General features: G+C 41.3%; 1 protein-coding gene across 1 annotated transcript in view; it reads left to right on the top strand.

Moving 5' to 3' along the window:
• LOC124121087 overlaps nt 1-22,866 on the top strand; it is a 175,968-nt gene that overhangs the window by 6,084 nt on the left and 147,018 nt on the right. Inside the window, exons 2-15 of the mRNA XM_048392794.1 lie at nt 5,813-5,867; nt 7,085-7,166; nt 7,745-7,848; nt 10,971-11,120; nt 11,301-11,396; nt 12,421-12,545; nt 13,593-13,797; nt 13,922-14,073; nt 14,581-14,785; nt 15,075-15,256; nt 15,624-15,792; nt 17,504-17,695; nt 18,643-18,819; nt 19,653-19,838. Of these exons, the coding sequence (XP_048248751.1) occupies nt 5,813-5,867; nt 7,085-7,166; nt 7,745-7,848; nt 10,971-11,120; nt 11,301-11,396; nt 12,421-12,545; nt 13,593-13,797; nt 13,922-14,073; nt 14,581-14,785; nt 15,075-15,256; nt 15,624-15,792; nt 17,504-17,695; nt 18,643-18,819; nt 19,653-19,838 (2,080 nt within the window). The remainder of the gene's footprint in view (nt 1-5,812; nt 5,868-7,084; nt 7,167-7,744; nt 7,849-10,970; nt 11,121-11,300; nt 11,397-12,420; nt 12,546-13,592; nt 13,798-13,921; nt 14,074-14,580; nt 14,786-15,074; nt 15,257-15,623; nt 15,793-17,503; nt 17,696-18,642; nt 18,820-19,652; nt 19,839-22,866) is intronic.

Genomic DNA, 22,866 nt, shown 5'->3' with positions numbered 1-22,866 from the left:
CCAATATGACTTTGGTGGAAGTATTCCTGTCCTCAACAACGCCCAATATGACTTTGGTAGTAGTGTTTCTGTTCTCGACAACGTCCAATATGACTTTGGTAGTAGTATTCCTGTTCTCGACAACGCCCAATATGACTTTGGTAGTAGTGTTTCTGTTCTCGACAACGCCCAATATGACTTTGGTAGTAGTATTCCTGTTCTCGACAATGCCCAATATGACTTTGGTGGAAGTATTCCTGTTCTCGACAATGCCCAATATGACTTTGGTAGAAGTATTCCTGTTCTCGACAACGCCCAATATGACTTTGGTAGTAGTGTTTCTGTTCTCGACAATGCCCAATATGACTTTGGTAGTAGTATTCCTGTTCTCGACAACGCCCAATATGACTTTGGTAGAAGTATTCCTGTTCTCGACAACGCCCAATATGACTTTGGTAGTAGTGTTTCTGTTCTCGACAATGCCCAATATGACTTTGGTAGAAGTATTCCTGTTCTCGACAACGCCCAATATGACTTTGGTAGAAGTATTCCTGTTCTCGACAACGCCCAATATGACTTTGGTAGTAGTGTTTCTGTTCTCAACAACGCCAAATATGACTTTGGTAGAAGTATTCCTGCTCTCGACAATGCCCAATATGACTTTGGTAGTAGTGTTCCTGTTCTCGACAATGCCCAATATGACTTTGGTAGTAGTGTTTCTGTTCTCGACAACGCCCAATATGACTTTGGTAGTAGTATTCCTGTTCTCGACAATGCCCAATATGACTTTGGTAGTAGTGTTTCTGTTCTCGACAACGCCCAATATGACTTTGGTAGTAGTGTTTCTGTTCTCGACAACGCCCAATATGACTTTGGTAGTAGTATTCCTGTTCTCGACAATGCCCAATATGACTTTGGTGGAAGTATTCCTGTTCTCGACAACGCCCAATATGACTTTGGTAGTAGTGTTCCTGTTCTCGACAATGCCCAATATGACTTTGGTGGAAGTATTCCTGTTCTCGACAACGCCCAATATGACTTTGGTAGTAGTGTTTCTGTTCTCGACAACGTCCAATATGACTTTGGTAGTAGTATTCCTGTTCTCGACAACGCCCAATATGACTTTGGTAGTAGTGTTTCTGTTCTCGACAACGCCCAATATGACTTTGGTAGTAGTATTTCTGTTCTCGACAACGCCCAATATGACTTTGGTAGTAGTATTCCTGTTCTCGACAATGCCCAATATGACTTTGGTGGAAGTATTCCTGTTCTCGACAACGCCCAATATGACTTTGGTAGTAGTATTCCTGCTCTCGACAACGCCCAATATGACTTTGGTAGTAGTGTTTCTGTTCTCGACAACGCCCAATATGACTTTGGTAGTAGTATTCCTGTTCTCGACAACGCCCAATATGACTTTGGTAGAAGTATTCCTGTTCTCGACAATGCCCAATATGACTTTGGTAGTAGTGTTTCTGTTCTCGACAATGCCCAATATGACTTTGGTAGTAGTATTCCTGTTCTCGACAACGCCCAATATGACTTTGGTAGAAGTATTCCTGTTCTCGACAACGCCCAATATGACTTTGGTAGTAGTGTTTCTGTTCTCGACAATGCCCAATATGACTTTGGTAGTAGTATTCCTGTTCTCGACAACGCCCAATATGACTTTGGTAAAAGTATTCCTGTTCTCGACAACGCCCAATATGACTTTGGTAGTAGTATTCCTGCTCTCGACAACGCCCAATATGACTTTGGTAGTAGTGTTTCTGTTCTCGACAACGCCCAATATGACTTTGGTAGTAGTATTCCTGTTCTCGACAACGCCCAATATGACTTTGGTAGAAGTATTCCTGTTCTCGACAACGCCCAATATGACTTTGGTAGTAGTGTTTCTGTTCTCGACAATGCCCAATATGACTTTGGTAGTAGTATTCCTGTTCTCGACAACGCCCAATATGACTTTGGTAAAAGTATTCCTGTTCTCGACAATGCCCAATATGACTTTGGTAGAAGTATTCCTGTTCTCGACAATGCCCAATATGACTTTGGTAGAAGTATTCCTGTTCTCGACAATGCCCAATATGACTTTGGTAGAAGTATTCCTGTTCTCGACAAAGGCCCAATATGACTTTGGTGGAAGTATTCCTGTTCTCGACAATGCCCAATATGACTTTGGTAGTAGTGTTTCTGTTCTCGACAATGCCCAATATGACTTTGGTAGTAGTATTCCTGTTCTCGACAACGCCCAATATGACTTTGGTAGTAGTGTTTCTGTTCTCGACAACGCCCAATATGACTTTGGTAGTAGTGTTTCTGTTCTCGTCAATGCCCAATATGACTTTGGTAGTAGTATTCCTGTTCTCATCAGCGCCCAATATGACTTTGGTAGTAGTGTTCCTGTTCTCGACAATGCCCAATATGACTTTGGTAGTAGTGTTTCTGTTCTCGACAATGCCCAATATGACTTTGGTAGTAGTATTTCTGTTCTCGACAACGCCCAATATGACTTTTGTAGTAGTGTTCCTGTTCTCGACAATGCCCAATATGACTTTGGTAGTAGTATTCCTGTTCTCGACAACGCCCAATATGACTTTGGTAGTAGTATTCCTGTTCTCGACAAAGGCCCAATATGACTTTGGTAGAAGTATTCCTGTTCTCGACAACGCCCAATATGACTTTGGTAGTAGTATTCCTGCTCTCGACAACGCCCAATATGACTTTGGTAGAAGTGTTCCTGTTCTCGACAACGCCCAATATGACTTTGGTAGTAGTGTTTCTGTTCTCGACAACAGCCAATATGACTTTGGTAGTAGTGTTTCTGTTCTCGACAACAGCCAATATGATTATGTTGTAACATCGCTGTTTTCAACAACGCTCAATCTGACTTAGGTGTTAGCATCACAGTTCCTTACAACATCCTATATGACTTTAGTATAATATCGACAACACCTAATATGGTGGTAGTTTTGCAGGTAATGACGACACCCAATACAACTGACTGTAAAACAAAATGTGAGAACAACCATGTACTTAACAAAACAGTCGTTCAGTTACAATCTGAAAGATATACACTAGTGCTTTAAAAAAAACAGCATTACATAGACAGAAATCCTTTACACGCCTGTATCAAGTAACAGGATGTTAACTGGTTACAAAAGACTGAAATCATCAGCGCAGCACAAAAGAAATATTACCCACGTTACAACTCCCGGCTCCTATTGTCACAACAATGTGAGGACATAGTCATTAATGCAGCAATCGTCATAAGAATATACCCATAATATGCAGTTGTATTCACATGACACTAAACGGTACACAGACATGCACTCACTCGTACACTCACAGTCTGTTGAATCACAAACGATCATCACTGTGACAGTCAAAACCGCGCTGACATTTCTGGGAATAGAGTTTGTAGATATGCAGAATGGTTAACTTTTGGTGAGCACATTCACTGTTTTTCAGGTTCACCTGTGTCGTGCATCCAATTGACAGAGGTGTAGAGATTTCAAGCAGGAAGTTGTATCAGGTTGTCAGAGAGGTTTCCGATTCCCTGGTGGTTTTGTCGATCCCTTTGTCCGTGAATGTTTTCTGCTGTCTAATATTACTCTTCATGGTCACAGCGAGCGTATTTAGGCCAGAAGCATGACATTTCGCTTAGAGAGGAGCTGGAAAAATGTCAGAATACAATTTGGTTTCATTTTGTCCTGTTTCGTTTTAGTTAGTGTACAGGTGTTGTTTTAGTTACAAATGTTTTAGTTACGAGTGTTGTTTTAGTGTACACGTTTTTGCACAAGTTCGTGTTTCGGTTAAGTTAAGCTCAGAACATTCGGTCCTATGAGTTACTTATTAAGTGTTATTATGAATAATCATTTTCTTGTATAAAGCATATTAAACACCATCAGGCCAGTTATAAGCAGCTGCATTCATGTCACTGCCTGAAGTATCCAGGGCAAGCTGGTAGCCCTTTCCTGTCACAGTCTCGGGTTATATTAGGTATGGAGATATGGATCTATCTAAGAAAGCTAAAAATTTGAAAATCGTTAAAGAGAACGAACTGATATGATCTGAAAGGTTAAGGTTTTTTTATCATTGTAAACTGAAATCTTCTTTGAAATAACTTCTTTCTGGTCCAATTCCGCATATTTAGTCCTGAAATGAACCTTCAAACTTTAGAATTAGATAAAATAATCTGTTAGTACGTGTAACTGTGATGAAAGATGACGTTAGAGATATGCTAAGGCACGTTGACAGCACAAAGGCAACTGGCCCTGATTGTATTGGAAATACGATTTTTAAAAGTGCAGCTTACAGTTAAGCTCCAATCCATTCTAAACTATTCAATTTCTCTCTTCAACGCCCAAGATTCCCATCACTATGGAAAGAAATTCGTATCATTCCTGTTCATAAAAACAACAGCGTAAATGAATGTATATTACAGACATGTGGTACTCACAAGTTGTACACCAAAGATATTTGAAAAATATATTTTCAAACATGTCTATAACTATTTAAGGAATAATAATGGTCTTACTCCCCCACAGTCTGGATTCATGCAGGGTGACTCCTACTCACATCAGTTAATATGGAAAGTCCTTAGATGAAGGTAGGGGAGTTTTGTGACATCAGTAAAGCTTTCGGTAAAATTTGGCACAAAGAAATAAGTCATAAACTACAACATTTTGGTATCTGTAGAAAGTTATTGGTTGACAGTTACTTAGAAAATCGATGTGTAAGACAGGGGTCCGTCTTGGGACCAATAGTGGTTATTATTTATATCAATGATATTTCAAAATCGCTTTCCCTCTCTCACAAATATTACCGAAACATTGCGAGTTTTCCTGGAATGCGCGCATTAATATTTATTACGTCACAGGGTAAGTGATGTGTCAGTCGGACAGTGACAGTAGCCAATATAGTTCCAACTGAAATCTGTTTCTTATACAGTGGCGAAGCAACATATACGCAAAACAACAATTGTTTTTAATTGCCTTTCGCGGCAATCCATCGGTCTGTCCGCTAGAGTAACTGCCCTTTGTCAAAGGGAAGCTACTCTAACCCTAGTCTATGAGACGTCACGGCCACGGTCATACGTTGTTGACAGTCGGTCTGTCCTGTCATGACAATAAGAAGTGTAGTCAGATGTACACACAGCGACAAAACGAAACAAGGTAACAATTCAAACATATTTCCGCCAAATCAAACTATTTTAATTTGTGGAGGAGGTGTCAAGCCGCAGAGGTCTACAAGTACAGATATGGCTACTGATCCCGTTTGGCTAGGCCTCGTGCCCTCGCCAAATTGTTTCGAAATTTATATCTCCAAAGTTGACAAAACTTATAGAATGCCTCAGCTACGTCACAGTTAGACACAGATTTTCAGTATATTAGACTGTTCTTTTGATAATGATAGCAATTATTCCTGTAGTTTATCCAGATTCCCGATGGTTAATTCTGACTCGATTGCCGAATGACAAGGGCGACGCCATGTTTGTTTATAAACAGTGAAAGTAGTCCCAACTTGACCTTTGATATTTGCATCTCTATCCGCATATGACCCCAACGGATATCGTTTTTATCCTTTGGCTTTATCCTGCCGAGAAACCTACCCATTATATGATAAATTTAGATACACATCAAGCTCAGCATGTATATTTCATTTGTTCCATTCAACTTTGACTGACGCATAAATTGCATCATGAAGAGGTATTCACATAAGCGATTTGCTTGATTAGCAACCCATTTGCATGTTTTTTTTGTAAACATACAGTTTTTGTTGCTTGGAACTAATTAGCAAAATGTAATTAATAGTATATTCATTTTCAATTCAGTGCCAGAGTCAGACAACCAAGACAATAGGCAATCTCACCCTCGTCTGTCCTCCTGGTGAGTATTTAGAGAGAGAGAGAGAGAGAGAGAAAGAGAGAGAGAGAGATGGTCATAACACTAAGGGTACACTGGATAAGTGACTTAGAAGTTCTTGGCATGAAGTTAAATCAAATGAAGTGATCAATCAAAATTGTGAAGTTTCTATTGGAAATCACGGTTATTAATGTTTTGACCTATTGTTAAACACTTAGAGAGCATTTCATTGAAATTATTCTTTGACCTTTATGTAAGCATGTGAAGGGTTTTCTCATAGATAACATAGAGTTTGTTATGTGTCTACCCAGGTACTCGGAGTACCCATGATCTATAAGTTTTAATGTTGTTAGTTTTCATGAAAATATTGAAACTATGCTATTACATACCGGCTTATAGAGTACCGCAAAAACATCCCAGTTAGATTTTATTCTGGATGCACTAAATTCGGTTATTAGCAATAAAATGTGTTATTTTGATGGGTGTTATTATTCACAACAGAAAAGAGTAGCTTGGGGTACATTGGTAGCCCCTACTTATGCATCTCTTGAAAGGGGACGTTAAATGTTTCAGAGAACATCTCATTCTATGACAAGGTAGGTTACATAGTGGGAGGATCCATGAAAGAAAATATTGAAAATTCCAGGAATCGTTTTTAAGATGACGGTATTATTATGTTAAAAAGCAGTGATATTCAACTCATAGCTATCCACGAAAATCTTAATTCACCTGATCCTTCACCCAGTTTAACCACTGGAAAAAGTGGAATTAGTCGACAAACGATGTAAGAATCAAATTGAGATCTAGTGATATGTACATACTGACATCAAACTGTCATGCTGATACGCATCAATATTAACATTGTTTATAACACTGAACGTAATATCCCCTATTATATATATGTACGTGTGTGTGCGTGCGTGCGTGCGTGCGTGCGTGCGTGCGTGTGCGTGCGTGTGTGTAATGAATAAACAATCTATTACAAATTAAATTCGAGGTAGAATATATATTCTAGGTTTTCTTAATTTCGATCTTACAATTATGTGTAATTTATATTACATTTGATAATGAAACACATCAAAGAAATTAATACCAGCCTCTAAAGATTAAAAAATCACCAACATTCTTAATTTATTACCTTAGTAATAGATAGTTGTGTCATTCTATAACGGATTTATACACATTACGAAACATTAAAACGTATATAAAACAGTATGTTGTTACCAGGTTTTGTTTTGTAGGGTGGACGTTTTATGGAACCAGCTGTTATCTCAAAGTATCAACGGTTATGGAAAGGGAGGAAGCCAAGGAACTATGTATAAGGTAGTCTCGGGGGTAGCTTACGATTAGAATATGTGTATAACGTTTGGAAAATCTATATCGATAAGCGTTTGAGCTGTCACAGGCGTCGAGATTCTTCCTGGTGTGTATAGGTAAAGGGAGACAACTCCTCCACACGCGGCTTCCCCTGTATACCCAAAGTTCAGCTCTATTCTAAAAGTTTCAGCAATTTGAAGCTAGTATGCATTAGTGATGTGAATATATAACGATGTAATATTTATTGATATAACTGCATTATAATACACCTGTGGCCATCACCACCTTGTATTGCATCCAGAGTGAATATGGTTTTGCGCCCGCCGATGTTAGCAATATTCCAATTATCACGGCGGGGAACACCGGAAACGCTGAATCTGGGAAGGTTTGGATATACGTCTTTTATATCAGTGAGTGAGTGAGTGAGTTAAAGTCACATCGGCAATATCTCAGTCATATCGTGACAATAATAACAGAGAAGAGGAGGTTTTGACATATGCGTTTGTATAACAGAGAACAGTAAGGTTTTGACACACATGTTTTACAACAGAACAAGAGGTTTTGACATATGTGTTTTATAACAGAGAACAGGGAATGCCTTTGGAGATACAAGATGAGGTTGAAAACAAAGCTTTGGCTGATATGGCTGCCGACTGGGACATGTTTTGGGTCGGAGAAAAGATTAATGGTAAGGAACAGCAAGAGCAAATGTTTCGTAATTATTTAGCAGACTATTTCTAAATATTAGGTGATATAGTTTGTTTTATCTCTGCTCTCAACGATATCTCAATTCAATCAGGACGTGCCATCAAAGAACATAATCAGTGTTCACAAACCAAGAGCATAATCAGTGCTCTCGAACTAACATAATCAGTGCGCACAAACTAAGAACATAATCAGTGCTCACAAACCAAGAACATAATCAGTGCTCACAAACCAAGAACATAATCAGTGCGCACAAACCAAGAACATAATCAGTGCTCACAAACCAAGAACATAATCAGTGCTCACAAACCAAGAACATAATCAGTGCTCACAAACCAAGAACATAATCAGTGCTCACAAACCAAGAACATGAACAGAACTCAAATACCAAGAACATAATTTATGCGCATCTGTTATTCGAACTTACGATTTACAGGTTTCTCGTACGCAAAAGGGACGCAACTCTGCCCCCGTGCCCTCCTATTTGGTTGAATACACAATGGACCAGTCAAATTATCCTGTTTTGAAAAGAGGAAAAAAACGTTATCTTAGTACTATTGTTTGTACCACTTTCAAAGCCTTAACAAGTTATCATCATCTTCATGAATCTCCGAACCAACAGAGATTATATAACATGATATGTGTCTCTACTTACCTCAGATTCCTGTAATGGCTACTGGGATGTTAAGTAAACTTGGACATGTGGTTCTACTGACCCCAGATTCCTGTAATGGCTACTGGGATGTTAAGTGCACATGGACATGTGTTTGTACTGACCACAGATTCCTGTAAGGCCTACTGGGATGTTTAGTGCACATTGACATGTGGTTCTACTGACCACAGATTCCTGTAAGGGCTACTGGGATGTTTAGTACACATGGACATGTGGTTCTACTGACCCCAGATTCCTGTCAGGGCTACTGGGATGTTTAGTGCACATTGACATGTGGTTCTACTGACCACAGATTCCTGTAAGGCCTACTGGGATGTTTAGTGCACATTGACATATGGTTCTACTGACCACATATTCCTGTAAGGGCTACCGGGATGTTTAGTAAACATGGACATGTGGTTCTTCTGACCTTAGATTCCTGTAAGGCCTACTGGGATGTTAAGTAAACATGGACATGTGTTTGTACTGACCACAGATTCCTGTAAGGCCTACTGGGATGTTTAGTGCACATTGACATGTGGTTCTACTGACCACAGATTCCTGTAAGGCCTACTGGGATGTTTAGTGCACATTGACATGTGGTTCTACTGACCACAGATTCCTGTAAGGGCTACTGGGATGTTTAGTAAACATGGACATGTGGTTCTTCTGACTTTAGATTCCTGTCAGGGCTACTGGGATGTTAAGTAAACATGGACATGTGTTTGTACTGACCACAGATTCCTGTAAGGCCTACTGGGATGTTTAGTGCACATTGACATGTGGTTCTTCTGACCACAGTTTCCTGTAAGGCCTACTGGGATGTTTAGTGCACATTGACATGTGGTTCTACTGACCACAGATTCCTGTAAGGCCTACTGGGATGTTTAGTGCACATTGACATGTGGTTCTACTGACCACAGATTCCTGTAAGGCCTACTGGGATGTTCAGTGCACATTGACATGTAGTTCTACTGACCACCGATTCCTGTAAGGGCTACTGGGATGTTTAGTAAACATGGACATGTGTTTCTACTGACCCTAGATTACTGTAAGGGCTACTGGGATGTTTAGTACACATTGACATGTGGTTCTACTGACCCCAGATTCCTGTCAGGGCTACTGGGATGTTTAGTAAACATGGACATGTGGTTCTACTGACCACAGATTCATGTAAGGGCTACTAAGAGGATTAGTAAACATGGACATGTGGTTCTACTGACCTCATATTCCTGTAAGGGCTACTGGGATGTTTAGTAAACATGGACATGTGTTTCTACTGACCCCAGATTCCTGTCTGGGCTACTGGGAGGTTTAGTAAACATGGACATGTGGTTCTACTGACCACAGATTCCTGTAAGAGCTACTGGGATGTTTAGTAAACATGGACATGTGGTTCTACTGACCCCAGATTCCTGTAAGGGCTACTGGGAGGTTTAGTAAACATGGACATGTGTTTCTACTGACCACAGATTCCTGTCAGGGCTACTGGGAGGTTTAGTAAACATGGACATGTGGTTCTACTGACCCCAGATTCCTGTCAGGGCTACTGGGATGTTTAGTAAACATGGACATGTGGTTCTACTGACCACAGATTCCTGTAAGGGCTACTGGGAGGTTTAGTAAACATGGACATGTGTTTCTTCTGACCCCAGATTCCTGCCAGGGCTACTGGGATGTTTAGTAAACATGGACATGTGGTTCTACTGACCCCAGATTCCTGTAAGGGCTACTGGGAGGTTTAGTAAACATGGACATGTGGTTCTACTGACCTCATATTCCTGTAAGGGCCACTGGGATGTTTAGTAAACATGGACACGTGGTTCTACTGACCCCAGATTCCTGTCAGGGCTACTGGGATGTTTAGTAAACATGGACATGTGGTTCTACTGACCCCAGATTCCTGTAAGGGCTACTGGGAAGTTTAGTCAACATGGACATGTGGTTCTACTGACCTCATATTCCTGTCAGGGCTACTGGGATGTTTAGTAAACATGGACATGTGGTTCTACTGACCCCAGATTCCTGTCAGGGCTACTGCGAGGTTTAGTAAACATGGACATGTGGTTCTACTGACCTCATATTCCTGTCAGGGCTACTGGGATGTTTAGTAAACATGGACATGTGGTTCTACTGACCCCAGATTCCTGTCAGGGCTACTGGGAGGTTTAGTAAACATGGTTAACGTGTTTCTCCTGACCTCAGATTCCTGTAAGGGCTACTGGGAGGTTTAGTAAACATGGTTAACGTGTTTCCCCTGACCTCAGATTCCTGTCCGGGCTACTGGGAGGTTTAGTAAACATGGTTAACGTGTTTCTCCTGACCTCAGATTCCTGTCAGGGCTACTGGGAGGTTCAGTAAACATGGGTAACGTGTTTCTCCTGACCTCAGATTCCTGTCAGGGCTACTGGGAGGTTTAGTAAACATGGTTAACGTGTTTCTCCTGACCTCAGATTCCTGTCAGGGCTACTGGGACGTTAACGAGCCGCCAGCCAGTGTCAAGGCAGGAGATTGTGCAGCTGTACAGAAGAACGGTCGCTGGAAGGTTGTGCCTTGTCAGAGTCGTCTTCCTTTCTTTTGCAAGAATCCATCATGTTTAGAAGGTATGTTACTTTACTTTAGGAGGTATATAACAATATTGCATTTGTTCTCTCTATTAACGTATCCCCTCTAATCCAATACATTTTCCAACACATAACCATAGACAAGTCTGCAAGTCTGGTCAATGAGCGTCCAAACTCCATTCTAGGAATTCAGGCTAAGGTGTTTTGTGTAAATTGCAGGTTCGTTCGACTGTGGACGTGGCAGCTGCCTGAACAACAAGTGGAAGTGTGACGGCATCAATGACTGCGGCAACAACAGGGACGAGATGGACTGCAGTAAGTTACACTAACTGTAGATACACACTTTTTTAATTGCATGATTCATGTGTCCATAGGGGAGTATCGCTTCTTTTAGCGGCATTCGACTATTAGCGACATCAGCAGTTCCTTTAATTAACACTAGTTAAAGTTTTCAGGAAAGATGATAGGATTGCCATATCAATGATAATGGGCAGTCATGTAACACATGTGTTGTTGCCTTAAGCACGTGACTTTGTAAGTAATATACCTCTGTTCACCCAGCACTAAATGGGTACCCGGAAGGATGAGATAGCAGTGTGACTGTTAACCTTCTAGGTGTTGGGTTTTACTTCACCTCAGTCAAATCCAAAAAAAATGTTTGCTTCAAAAGAGGAACCTGGCAAATGGATGAATAACTAGAAAACAGGATTTAAAACCAGGGCGGGTTTTGAACTGTACAAATCCGTTGACTGTCAAATCATATTGGACAGCCGTCTGTGTTATGTTACGTGGAGAAGATGGCTGGGGGATAGCTGAGTGTTGTGGTGGGGATGTAATGTAGCAGCATACGAATTACGTACATGTCACTCCAAGTCATGCTTTTACAAACAACTGCCTTGGTGCATTGAACGTCGGGTCACATAATACTGACTTGTGAACGCACAACACACTTAACTGACATGCCACTATCAACACCCCTCCCCACGATTATATATGTTTCCAAATGCAATGAAATACGTCAATACACCTACCTAGCAGCTCTCCGTCCCTACGTGCCGCTCTTAACGGAAAGCACCACCAACCAATAAATGTAGGGAATGCTTACAGATGCACAATAAATAACCAAAACTAAAGATACATATTATCAGTATCGCGGCGCTAAATGTGAATTTAACAATATTTTCAAGAATGAAGTCAATTTTGATACATAATTTAATGGACAGCCTTGTTTGACATGATCATGTATGGTATATGTACTTATATACGTATGTAAAAATAATTATGGCACCGAAATATATGGTACAGCTTTAAGTGAACTTTCATTTCTTATATGGTGTAGGTTCCAAATGTACATTTCGAGAAACCGGCGCAAGTGGCGGCATCAACTATTTCAGCGGCTACGCCAACAACGCCGACTGCATGTGGACCATCATCACTCCTCCTGGGACACAGATTGGCGTCACGGTAGGACATCACTCAAAGAACATCCCCTCAAAACCTTGAACATATAGATATCAATGAAACGTGTACGATATTACCGATATGCATCTGTTTCTTCTCCAAAGGGGTGCCAGTGGAAGGATACACAGTAGGCTCTCCGGAAAACGTGTAAAATACAATGCAGGGTCTGACACTTCTTTGAGAAAAATACAAAACTATACAGTATATTATATATACCACTCACGAAAATAGAACGCGTAACCACATTTTTGGTGTGGGAAGTAACACACATCTTAACATCTGAAATGAGAAATGAGTACGGATCACACATTGGGGAATGTAAGCAAACTCGGCCTGTTGTGCATGTGCATGTTGTTGCAGTGTCTGTCGTTTAGAAGCTTACACTGTGGTTCCGTAGACATGCTACTGTTGAATGTGCTATATGCGGTCAAGCATTGTCGTGTTGAAGCTCGATGTTGCACAAATCTTGATTCGAAGCTGGACTCGCCAGTGTTCAACCGCTGGACTGGCCATCCATACTCTGCGTGTTTGACACCTCTGATAGGCTTTGCCATGGCTCTAGATCTCAAACCTACTTCCTGAAGCTGATAACGCCATGTCTGGTTACATATCATTGGTAATCATGGTATTGTTGGTAAGATGTGTATATCTTTGTCGCAAATATGTGGAGATGGACACATTGACTACCATGGCGACACTCGACTGCGATTCCTTTAATTCCAATCGTCCGACGAGTTTCTTGTTTGGTGTGCATAAGTGAGGTGTGACCGCGCAGCTGAAATGTTGCAGATAACTTCAGCAATTGAAAAACAACCCGTTTATTACGTATTTGTGATGGTGAACCCGTGGTGTTGTCTGTGTTGTTGGGTTTGTTTGCATTTAGGCCTTGCTGCGTGTACTGATTCAAACAATGTTATTATTGATTCGGTACCAAAGGACATTATATCTATGCTTCGCATGAATTCTACTTATTTACATTTCTTTTTGTAATTTTGTAAGTGGACATGCATAGCAAACATAATTTGCATCCTGGTGTTTTGCATCCTTCAGTTCAGCTCTGTGCGCCTGGAAGACAAGGTGGATTTGCTGGAAGTGAGGGTTGGAGGCCAGACGATTCAGGATACCCGAGTGTTGGAGACACTGACAGGCAGTCTGGACAACAAGGTCATCTACAGCACCAACAACATGATGCTGCTGCGTCTTACATCTGACTCTTCCGTTACAACATCTGGTTTCAACCTCACCTGGTCATCTTGTAAGTCTTGTGTGGATAATACGTCAAGGTTTTGTGCAGCATTGTGTATAGCATTCACACTACCTAATGATTTATGTAGTACTTGCGAGATCAACTGTACCAGAATTCTGAATTCTGTTCGCAGCAACCAGTGGCCTCCCTACGGACGTCCGCCCTATCCCTGCTGGGTCATCGTGGACAGACTTGACGTCCCCATTCTTCCCCAGCACCCCACCCAGCGGCTTCCGACTGGAGTGGTTGGTGTCCAGCTCAGACAATACAATTGTCACTCTCATGGTAAAGTTATGGTAAAACATTAAAGGCAAGAAAAATACATATCTATGATAAGTATAAAGCACATATAAAATCGTTGATGCATGTATTGTATGTTAACATATCTTTTCGTGTAAGAGTGAGTGAGTGAGTGAGTGAGTTGGGTTTAACGCCGCTTTTAACAGTATTCCAGTTATATCACGGCGTGTCAGCTTAATGTGGGAGGAAAGCCCGAAGTGATGAATGGTGCTGACAAACCTAGAAACATAATTGGGGCGAACCGGGATACGAACCCACAATCATAGATTTCTGGCGTGCCCAAGGGACGCAACTCTGCACAGCGAAATGCGGCGCCTTAGACGACTGGGCCCCCCTTTTTGTGTAAGAATGAAGCAATACTTTCTGTCTTTGTCGAATACTCTGCACATGATACTGTTATGCACGGGACATGAGAGTATTGGTATATTGATATGTGTTTCGTTCTGTAGAATACGCGAACAAACAAGTTATCACACCTATTGTTTTGTTCAGGTGGAGGAAGTTGACCTCGCCCCTGACTGGATGTTGATGGTGTACAATGGTGAAGGGTATGACGATATTCTGCTGATGGCCTCCAGGCGTGCGGATCTCTCTTCACCGGCCATCTATTTCTCCACCGCCAGTAAAATACGGATTATCCTGAAAGGGAAAGACACATCTGGTGGAGGACGTGGCATCAAACTAAGGGTTAAGAATGGTAGGATGTGTCCATGGTCGCATTAAACATTCATATTATAAAATGTTTTTCACAATAACATCAATGATTAGTTTGGACTAATTATACACTCATGATCATTAAATCTATTTTCTGCTTTATAGAATTCAGTCATGTTCTAACCAAGAAGTAAACTCTAAATCTATGTGACATTCATCTGCACGGTGCAACGTTGAGATACAAGCAGCTGGTGGTACAATAGACACAGCATTGATTCAGTCATGTTCTAACAAAGAAGTAAACTCTAAATCTATGTGACATTCTTCTGCAGGGTGCAACGTTGAGATACAAGCAGCTAGTGGCACAGTTTCCTCACCTGGATTCAGCAAGAAGAGGTACCCGACCTCAGTGACCTGTTCCTGGAAGATTCAGGCTCCAAGTGATGCAAACAGGAACCTCATGGTCAAATTCCTCTACCTTGTTCTGGAGACCGGTGGCAAGGATCTGATCAAGGTACGTCACCATTGCACATTAGAAAGAGGAAACATTGTTTTTGCAACTATTTGTGACAATGGATGAAACCTGCAAGTCCAAACAGCAATCTGTAAGTACCCATTGGACATAACGTAATGTCTCCGACAAAATATTTCACTATTACGTCATTCCTTCTGTGTGGGGTTCAGAACGTAGCAATCAAACCTCTGGAGCACGTAAGCAGTCTAAGCGAGGTACTTCATCTGTTGTTATGCTGGAAATAATTACATTTTAGAAAAAGCAAATATTACGAAATAATAACTGTACCATTAGAATATTTTGGTGAACCTAGATGTGACGTATGTACATTTTAAAAACCACAATAACTGATTTCACTATACGTCAGATATACAATGGTTCAGACGCCTCGGCTGGAGTCCTCCATACGGGCAGCGGGTACACAGGGGATCTAACGTCATCTCTTCCCAGCGTCAACGGAGGCAACACTCTCTACATCAGGTTCAAGTCTAGCCTCATTCAGGACAAGGGAGGATTCCAGTTTGAGTTCTCTATAGGTGAGCATCATTTATAAGCATTGCGTTTTTTACACACCATTTGAGATGGTGGTAACAAACGTGTGTGACATGTCCGTGATTGGCTACTCCATGGTAATGACCTAGGTCAGATTATGACGAACAACTTTCCTTAATGTCTTTGAAAGGCATTTAGAAGTGATACACATAAGGAAGAGCATGTATGGATGTCAACTTCTTTATTATGAGGAACACCACGTTTCGGAGTATATGCTTACTCCTTCATCAAGTGAATGAATGCCATGAGGCAGAGAGTGAGTGAGTAAGTTAGGTTTTACGCCGCTTTTAGCACTATTCCAGCAATATCACGGCGGGAAACACCAGAAAGGGGCTTCACACATCGTACCCATGTCGGGAATCGAACCCTGATGAACGAACGCTTTAACCACTATGCTACCCGACCGCCCCCATGCGGCAGAGAGCATATATATGTACATGTAAGGACAACAAAATTAATAAGATAACAAAAGGTGAAAAACGACAAGGGGTGGAAACTAACAAGGGAAGCCAACAGATGATTGGCGCTGATAGGTGATTAGCAATAGACAATGGAAGCAAACACTTTACAATAAGTAGCGCTGATAGTATGGAAGCCAGTACTTAAGTTATCATTGATAGGTAATAGACAGTGGACCATGGCCAAACGGCAGGCCGGGGGTAATTAGTACTGATAGGTGAAAGAATGGAAATCACAATGCGCAAATGGGAGCCCGCGAGATAATTAGCACTGACAAAGATGAAAGCAATAAGTCCTAAACACTAGGCAGATAGGTTCCATGGTCACGGTTCATGGCTGGCTGGTGTCTCCTGATGTCAATGGCTTCTTGTACTTTTGTTTGTCGCTAGTTGTTGTTGTTGGTAGACAGGACTCTGGTGGCTTCCCGCATGATGTTATGGTTTTGGTTCTTCAGGACATGTTCGGAAACAGCGGATTTCAGGTCGAGTTTGTTCTTTGAGTCCGGTGTTGACGGGTCTGAGGGTTTTTCCAATGAACTGGTAGCCACAGTTGCAGGCGACCTGGTATATACATCCTCGGGGGTAGGGACTTACACTGCTTGTGCCTCTGCCATTGGCTTGTAGATGGGTCTTGATGGACTTGCCGCTAGAGAAGGTGACATCTATGTTGGCATGTCAATGTATATGCTGTCTGCCTCATAGCATTTATTCACCTGATGAAGGAGTAAGCATGTACTCCGAAACGTTGTGTTCCTCATAATAAAGAAGTTGACATCCATATATTCTCTTCCTTACCTTTCCTGAAGTTAATTCCTTGTAAGTTTCTTTTACTTCAGTCAAATTCACGTACGTCTGTGTATTTAGTTTGCATTATCGTCATCACCTTGACTGAAATTATTTTGTGGAGGATCACACTGGTTTTTGAGTAGTGATGTGAGCATCCTAAACACTGCGCACTGTGGTAAGCCCAGGTGTACTCACTAAACAGGGTCCATACCCGTAAGTCATTTGATACAATCCTGTTCTTTGACGAATACTCAGGTGGTTTTCCTTTAGTTCCCACTGTTACATAAAGACATTCATCAAAATGCATCAGCTATGGATGAAGATAAGGTGTGACTATTACCTGTATGAACTCCACAAATTCCATATATTCCCGACAGATGTACGTGTGAGTATCTTTAACAATGAAAATATTGTGAATCAGGCACTGAATACTAATTTTGTATTTTATCAGACTGCCCTTCTATTCCTGACTCGTCAAACATGGTGCAATCAACTCCCGCAACATCCTATCTCAGCTCTGTGACTGTCAACTGCACAACTGGATACTCGTTCAAACAGGAGGAATATTATCAAAAAGCTACTGTTTCTTTCCTTTGTGGGAGAGGAGGAAAATGGGACAAAACGAGATACCCCACCTGTCAGGGTAAGTAACACTGGCAGGCAAGATGCCTCTGGCAAGGTATGTATGAATGTAAGGGTAAATAACTCTGTCAGGGTTAGTAACACAGTTACGATAAGTAACACTATCAGGGTAAGCAACACTTCTACGGCAAGTAACACTATCAGGGTAAGAAACACTTCTACGATAAGTAACACTATCAGGGTAAGTAACACTTCTACGGCAAGTAACACTGTCAGGGTAAGCAACACTGTCAGAGTAAGTAACACCACTAGTGTAAGTAGAACTTCTAGGGTAAGTAACACTTCTAGGGTAAGTAACACTTCTAGGGTAAATATACTGTCAGGGTAGGTAACACTGGCAGGGTAAGTAACACTAGCAGGGTTAGTAACATCGTCAGGGTTAGTAACACTGTCAGGGTAGGTTACACTCTCAGGGTAGGTTACACTGTCAGGGTAGGTTACACTGTCAGGGTGAGTAACACTGTCAGGGTAGGTTACACTCTCAGGGTAAGTAACACTGTCAGAGTAAGTAACACTGTCAGGGTAACACTTCTGGGGTTGGTAACACCGTCAGGGTAGGTAACACTGTCAGGGTAAGTGAAACTGACAGGGTAAGTAACACTTCTAGGGTAAGTAACAATGTCAGGGTAAGTAACACGGGTAGGGTACGTAACACTTACAGGGTAGGTAACTCTGTTAAGGTAGGTTACACTGTCAGGGTAAGTTACACTGGTAGGGTAAATAACAATGGAAGGTTAAATAACACTGGTAGGGTAAGTAGCTCTGTTACTGTTAGTAACAGTCTCAGGGTAAGTGCCATTGTTACTATAAGTAACACTGGTAGGGTAAGTAACACTGTATCATCTTGGCGACGTTGGTTCAAAGGAAATATATATGTCGTCAAACATGGGCAACATATTACATGTCTTCTAAATATCTTCTATTGTTAATTAATTCTTTCTATTGCAGTGGTATACTGTGGGGCGCCGGATGCCATTGAGTTTGGTTTCGTGAAGAACTACAGTGGAGCTGTTACCTATGACAGTAAAGCTGTCTATGAATGCTTCAGTGGTTTCACAATGAAAGGGACACCGGAAGTGACGTGTAGTACATCCGGAAAGTGGATGACGCTACCCACGTGTGAATGTAAGTAACCTAAATATGTTAGCATAACCTTACTATGCAAGTATGTGTAAGGCCGCCTCCGTGATCTAGAGGCAGAGCGTCCACCTGGCGAGTGGAAGGTCCGAGGTTCGATCCCCGACCGCGTCATACCAAAAGACATTAAGTAAGTATCTGTAAGAATAACCTTGCTATGTAAGTATCTGTAAGAATAACCTTACATTGTAAGTATCTGTAAGAATAACCTTACTATGTAAGTATCTGTAAGAATAACCTTACTTTGTAAGTATATGTAAGAATAACCTTACTATGTAAGTATCTGTAAGAATTACCTTATTATGTAAGTATCTGTAAGAATATCCTTGCTACGTAAGTATCTGTATCAATTACCTTATTATCATAATATACCAGTTACTTTGTAGCAAGCTGTGGATCTACAAAAACATGGCCAGCTATTTGTTTTACTTTTCGGGTTTGCATTTAATTAAGGTATTCAACGTTAGCGTGCATTGAGTGGTCATTGAGTGGTCATAAGTTTCGGACATTTATGGAAATATTGTGTTAAAGTCTCAGTGTGTGGGTGGAGGTGGTGGGTGGAGGTGGGGGGTGGAGGGGGTTGCTAACAACAATGTGGGGTCGAAGATAGCTCTTTGCTTCAGCCACTTCCCTATTGTCCAACATCTTAATCCATAATATTTATATTCCAGACTTGTTTGTTTTTAGTAGAGAGTGTTGGAACATTTGACTGCGTGGTGTAGATGAAGGGTTCTATTATTGATATTTCTCTACTTTCTAATTAAACATCATAATCTTCTGACGCCACATAACAGGTCCACTTGTAACAATTTTCTACTCAGCTGCCACGTGTGGTGAAGTTCCTCCTGTGACGGATGCTACGTCCAAATTCATCACCAAAACAAATGCAACCTCCTACGGGGCAATCGTGGAATACACGTGCAATGCCGGCTATGAGATTAAAGGATCATCCCGCAGACTCTGCAACACCACCAACACGTGGACCAATACCGCCCCCACTTGTGAGAGTAAGTACAGAGTATAGCAATACCGCCCCCACTTGTGAGAGTAAGTACAGAGTATAGCAATACCGCCCCCACTTGTGAGAGTAAGTACGGAATTTATCAATACCGCCACCACTTGTGAGAGCAAGTAGGGATTATATCAATAACGCCATCGTTTGTGAGAGTAGGTACAAACCACATCAATACCGTCCCTACTTGTGAGAGTAAGTACAGACCGTATCAATACCACCCCACTTGTGACAGTAAGTACGGTGTATACGATACCACCTCGCATCTGTGAGTACGCACATACCATATCAATAGCTCCACACTTATCAGAGTAAATACACGCCACATCAATGACGTTGTAAAGAAGTATTTGGACCCCTATAGTATTTGGACCTTAGCCCGTACTACTATGACCCCGGTCCTTTTACGAAAAAAAAGAATCATAGTAATTGGACCCCCCCCCCCCCCCCGACCTAAATTGATTGGATTCCCATTGTAGTTTGATCAACAATTTGATTTAAACCAGCATAATGGTTAAAACGTCAGGCTCTGTTTAATGCTTTAACATATCCCAAGTTCCAATATCGCCAGGGCGACAGAACTCTGTACGTGACGGGTACTCATTTTATATTCGGGGAGGGTAGGGTGCAATGTTACACTGTGGTTTACAGCAGTGTCCTACTTCGTTCTCCTGATATAAGGACTTGATTGCAGGTGAATCTATATGTGGTGATGTAATTTTCCCCTTAGTTGCTGGACCGTCGTTGAATAAGTGAAGCAGCACATCACAGGCACCTGGTGTTTATCGACAAATAATTTTTAAAATTATAAAAAAAGCCTTGACAAGACTAGCATTGCTTTTTCCACTGCATATAATTTAAACACCAGGTGCTTGTGAAGGACATATATTATGTGCATTTAAATTATCTGTGCTAAGTTACCCAGTAGTATATGCCATGTTTTATCACTTGGTATCCATGTACAGCAAGACCGATAGACCCACTGTTGGTGGCATCATCAACAATCATGTTATATAAAAGTATCCACGCCGACGCTCCTCCTCATATCCGCGCGTCGGGGTACTGCCTTACACTTTCACTTGGGTATCAGTTCAAGTAACTACAACTACGTTTGCATTTTTGTTATTGAATGCATATTTATATTAAAGAAAGATACATGGTACGCACAAACCATCTCTATCTTGGTCAATTTTTAAAGCTGTAATTAGCTGTTCACATCTCGGACAAATGGACATTCATGTAACAAAAACTCCATTTGCATTTTTGTGAATGGATGCAAAATCATATGAAAGAAACACGAACCATCTCTGATCAGTCAATTGTAAAACTGGACACATTTCTGACAATGAAGTCGTCTAGAACAGCAGAATGTTCAGTACTTTAATTTGACGATTTCTTCAAATGAAACCTGATCACACAGCATGTTGAACAGATTTGCATTGATCTCCTTGCGTGCACATTCACAAATCCCTTTCAGAGCACCAACATTCTAGGAGGTATCTTGAAATTTCTTGATTATGATATCCTGACCAGGAATTTCTAGTAACTCCGCGTCCTTGAAGTTTTCGACTATGCAGGAGTGAAGGACATCATAGGAAACATATTTCCAGAACTTCCTTGAGGAGATGTACTTCTACTCTGAAAAATGGTCTTCTTTCCAAGGAATGGGTGCCAGTAATATCGATGCTTTTGACTGGCTGGGACCGTCGCTCATTTTCTCAAGATATATGACTTCTTAAGTCATGTTTCTTGTGTTTCCGAGAGGAGAATACACAAGCCACTCGAATGTTGGTTCTCAACTCTTCATTCGTACTCTGCTTTAGACATGGATTGATGTCTTCAGCATTGTAGTTGCGGAAATAATCTCGATCTTTGTTGCCCAAGTATCATCAAGATCCATTTCATTTCTGCTTATATACTCTTCTATTTGGGTAAGAGATATATCACCGAAACGATGTGCGTGGGACTCCATAAACTGTACAACAGAAGTTCGGACAATTCCTTCCAAAAACATCAATACTTAACGAACGAAAAAGGCAGCTTCTGTCACCTCGTATGCGAATAACATCCTCCGGTGATGCTTTTGAGAGCTTTCATTACGGAGTGTTTTGACACTCACACCAAACAAGCTTGCTCATTCCTTTTTGTCAGAATGGGCCAACTGGATAATAAAAAGGGGGTCCAGACCACAGTCGACCTGATTTTGTTTTGCTGATGCACGAGACGTTGTGGTATTGACATCCGGGAAGCTTTGTGTATCAGTAGGCTCCTCGACTTGACAACCTTGCTGAATATCATCAGACGGCTCTGATGACAACTTTCTTTTCTCGAATCGGAGCTTCGATTGCAGTTTTGTACTCTGGTGTGATTCTTGGGTGAAGAGTTTGCTCCTTTCTTCTGTAGTTGACTTGTCCTTTGCTAATTCCAATTCTTTCAAATTGCAACCATTGATTAAGTCCATGTCCATCTTACCTAATAGGCTAGCAGTCTCGGTCGAGTGCGCTGAAAATGCATCTATGGTTTCCGTAGGGGATAACCTACGACTCACAAAAAGGGTCAATTGGTCTATAGTGTGGGCATATTTGTCCTTAACCAATTTCTTTCTGTGCATCATTCCACTTTTTAAAGTTACTGAAATTAAGGAAACAGTCAAGCCATTCTGCAGCATGAGACGGATCGGATCATCTTAAACATTTTGTTCAAGAAAAAAACCGCAGTCCACCATATCGTAATTGCGTTTTGGGGGTAAACTGAGCCCTCCATGTCGTTATAGTCAAGGTAAGCCATAACTTATCAACTCACTTGGTCAGAATCAGGTCATTTGTAACGCAGGAAGTGGCGCTAAGGTGAATACCTGACAAGCACCCAGACTGTTAAACTTTGATGACGTTGATATAATTTAGCAAGGAACATTTACTCCTTTTAAAACAGGAGAGCATAGAATCAAAATGAGGCAACTATTTTGGACTGACGAGATGTAGGAAGAATAAATTGATTTGGTTCAACAACGGGCAGCCATTCTC

The sequence above is a fragment of the Haliotis rufescens genome, unplaced genomic scaffold (genome assembly GCF_023055435.1).
Source record: "Haliotis rufescens isolate VD_foot unplaced genomic scaffold, xgHalRufe1.0.p SCAF_11, whole genome shotgun sequence".
Lineage (NCBI taxonomy): Eukaryota > Metazoa > Mollusca > Gastropoda > Lepetellida > Haliotidae > Haliotis > Haliotis rufescens.
The sequence above is the reverse complement of the archived record's forward strand: the minus strand, read 5'-3'. Positions and strand labels throughout refer to the sequence as shown.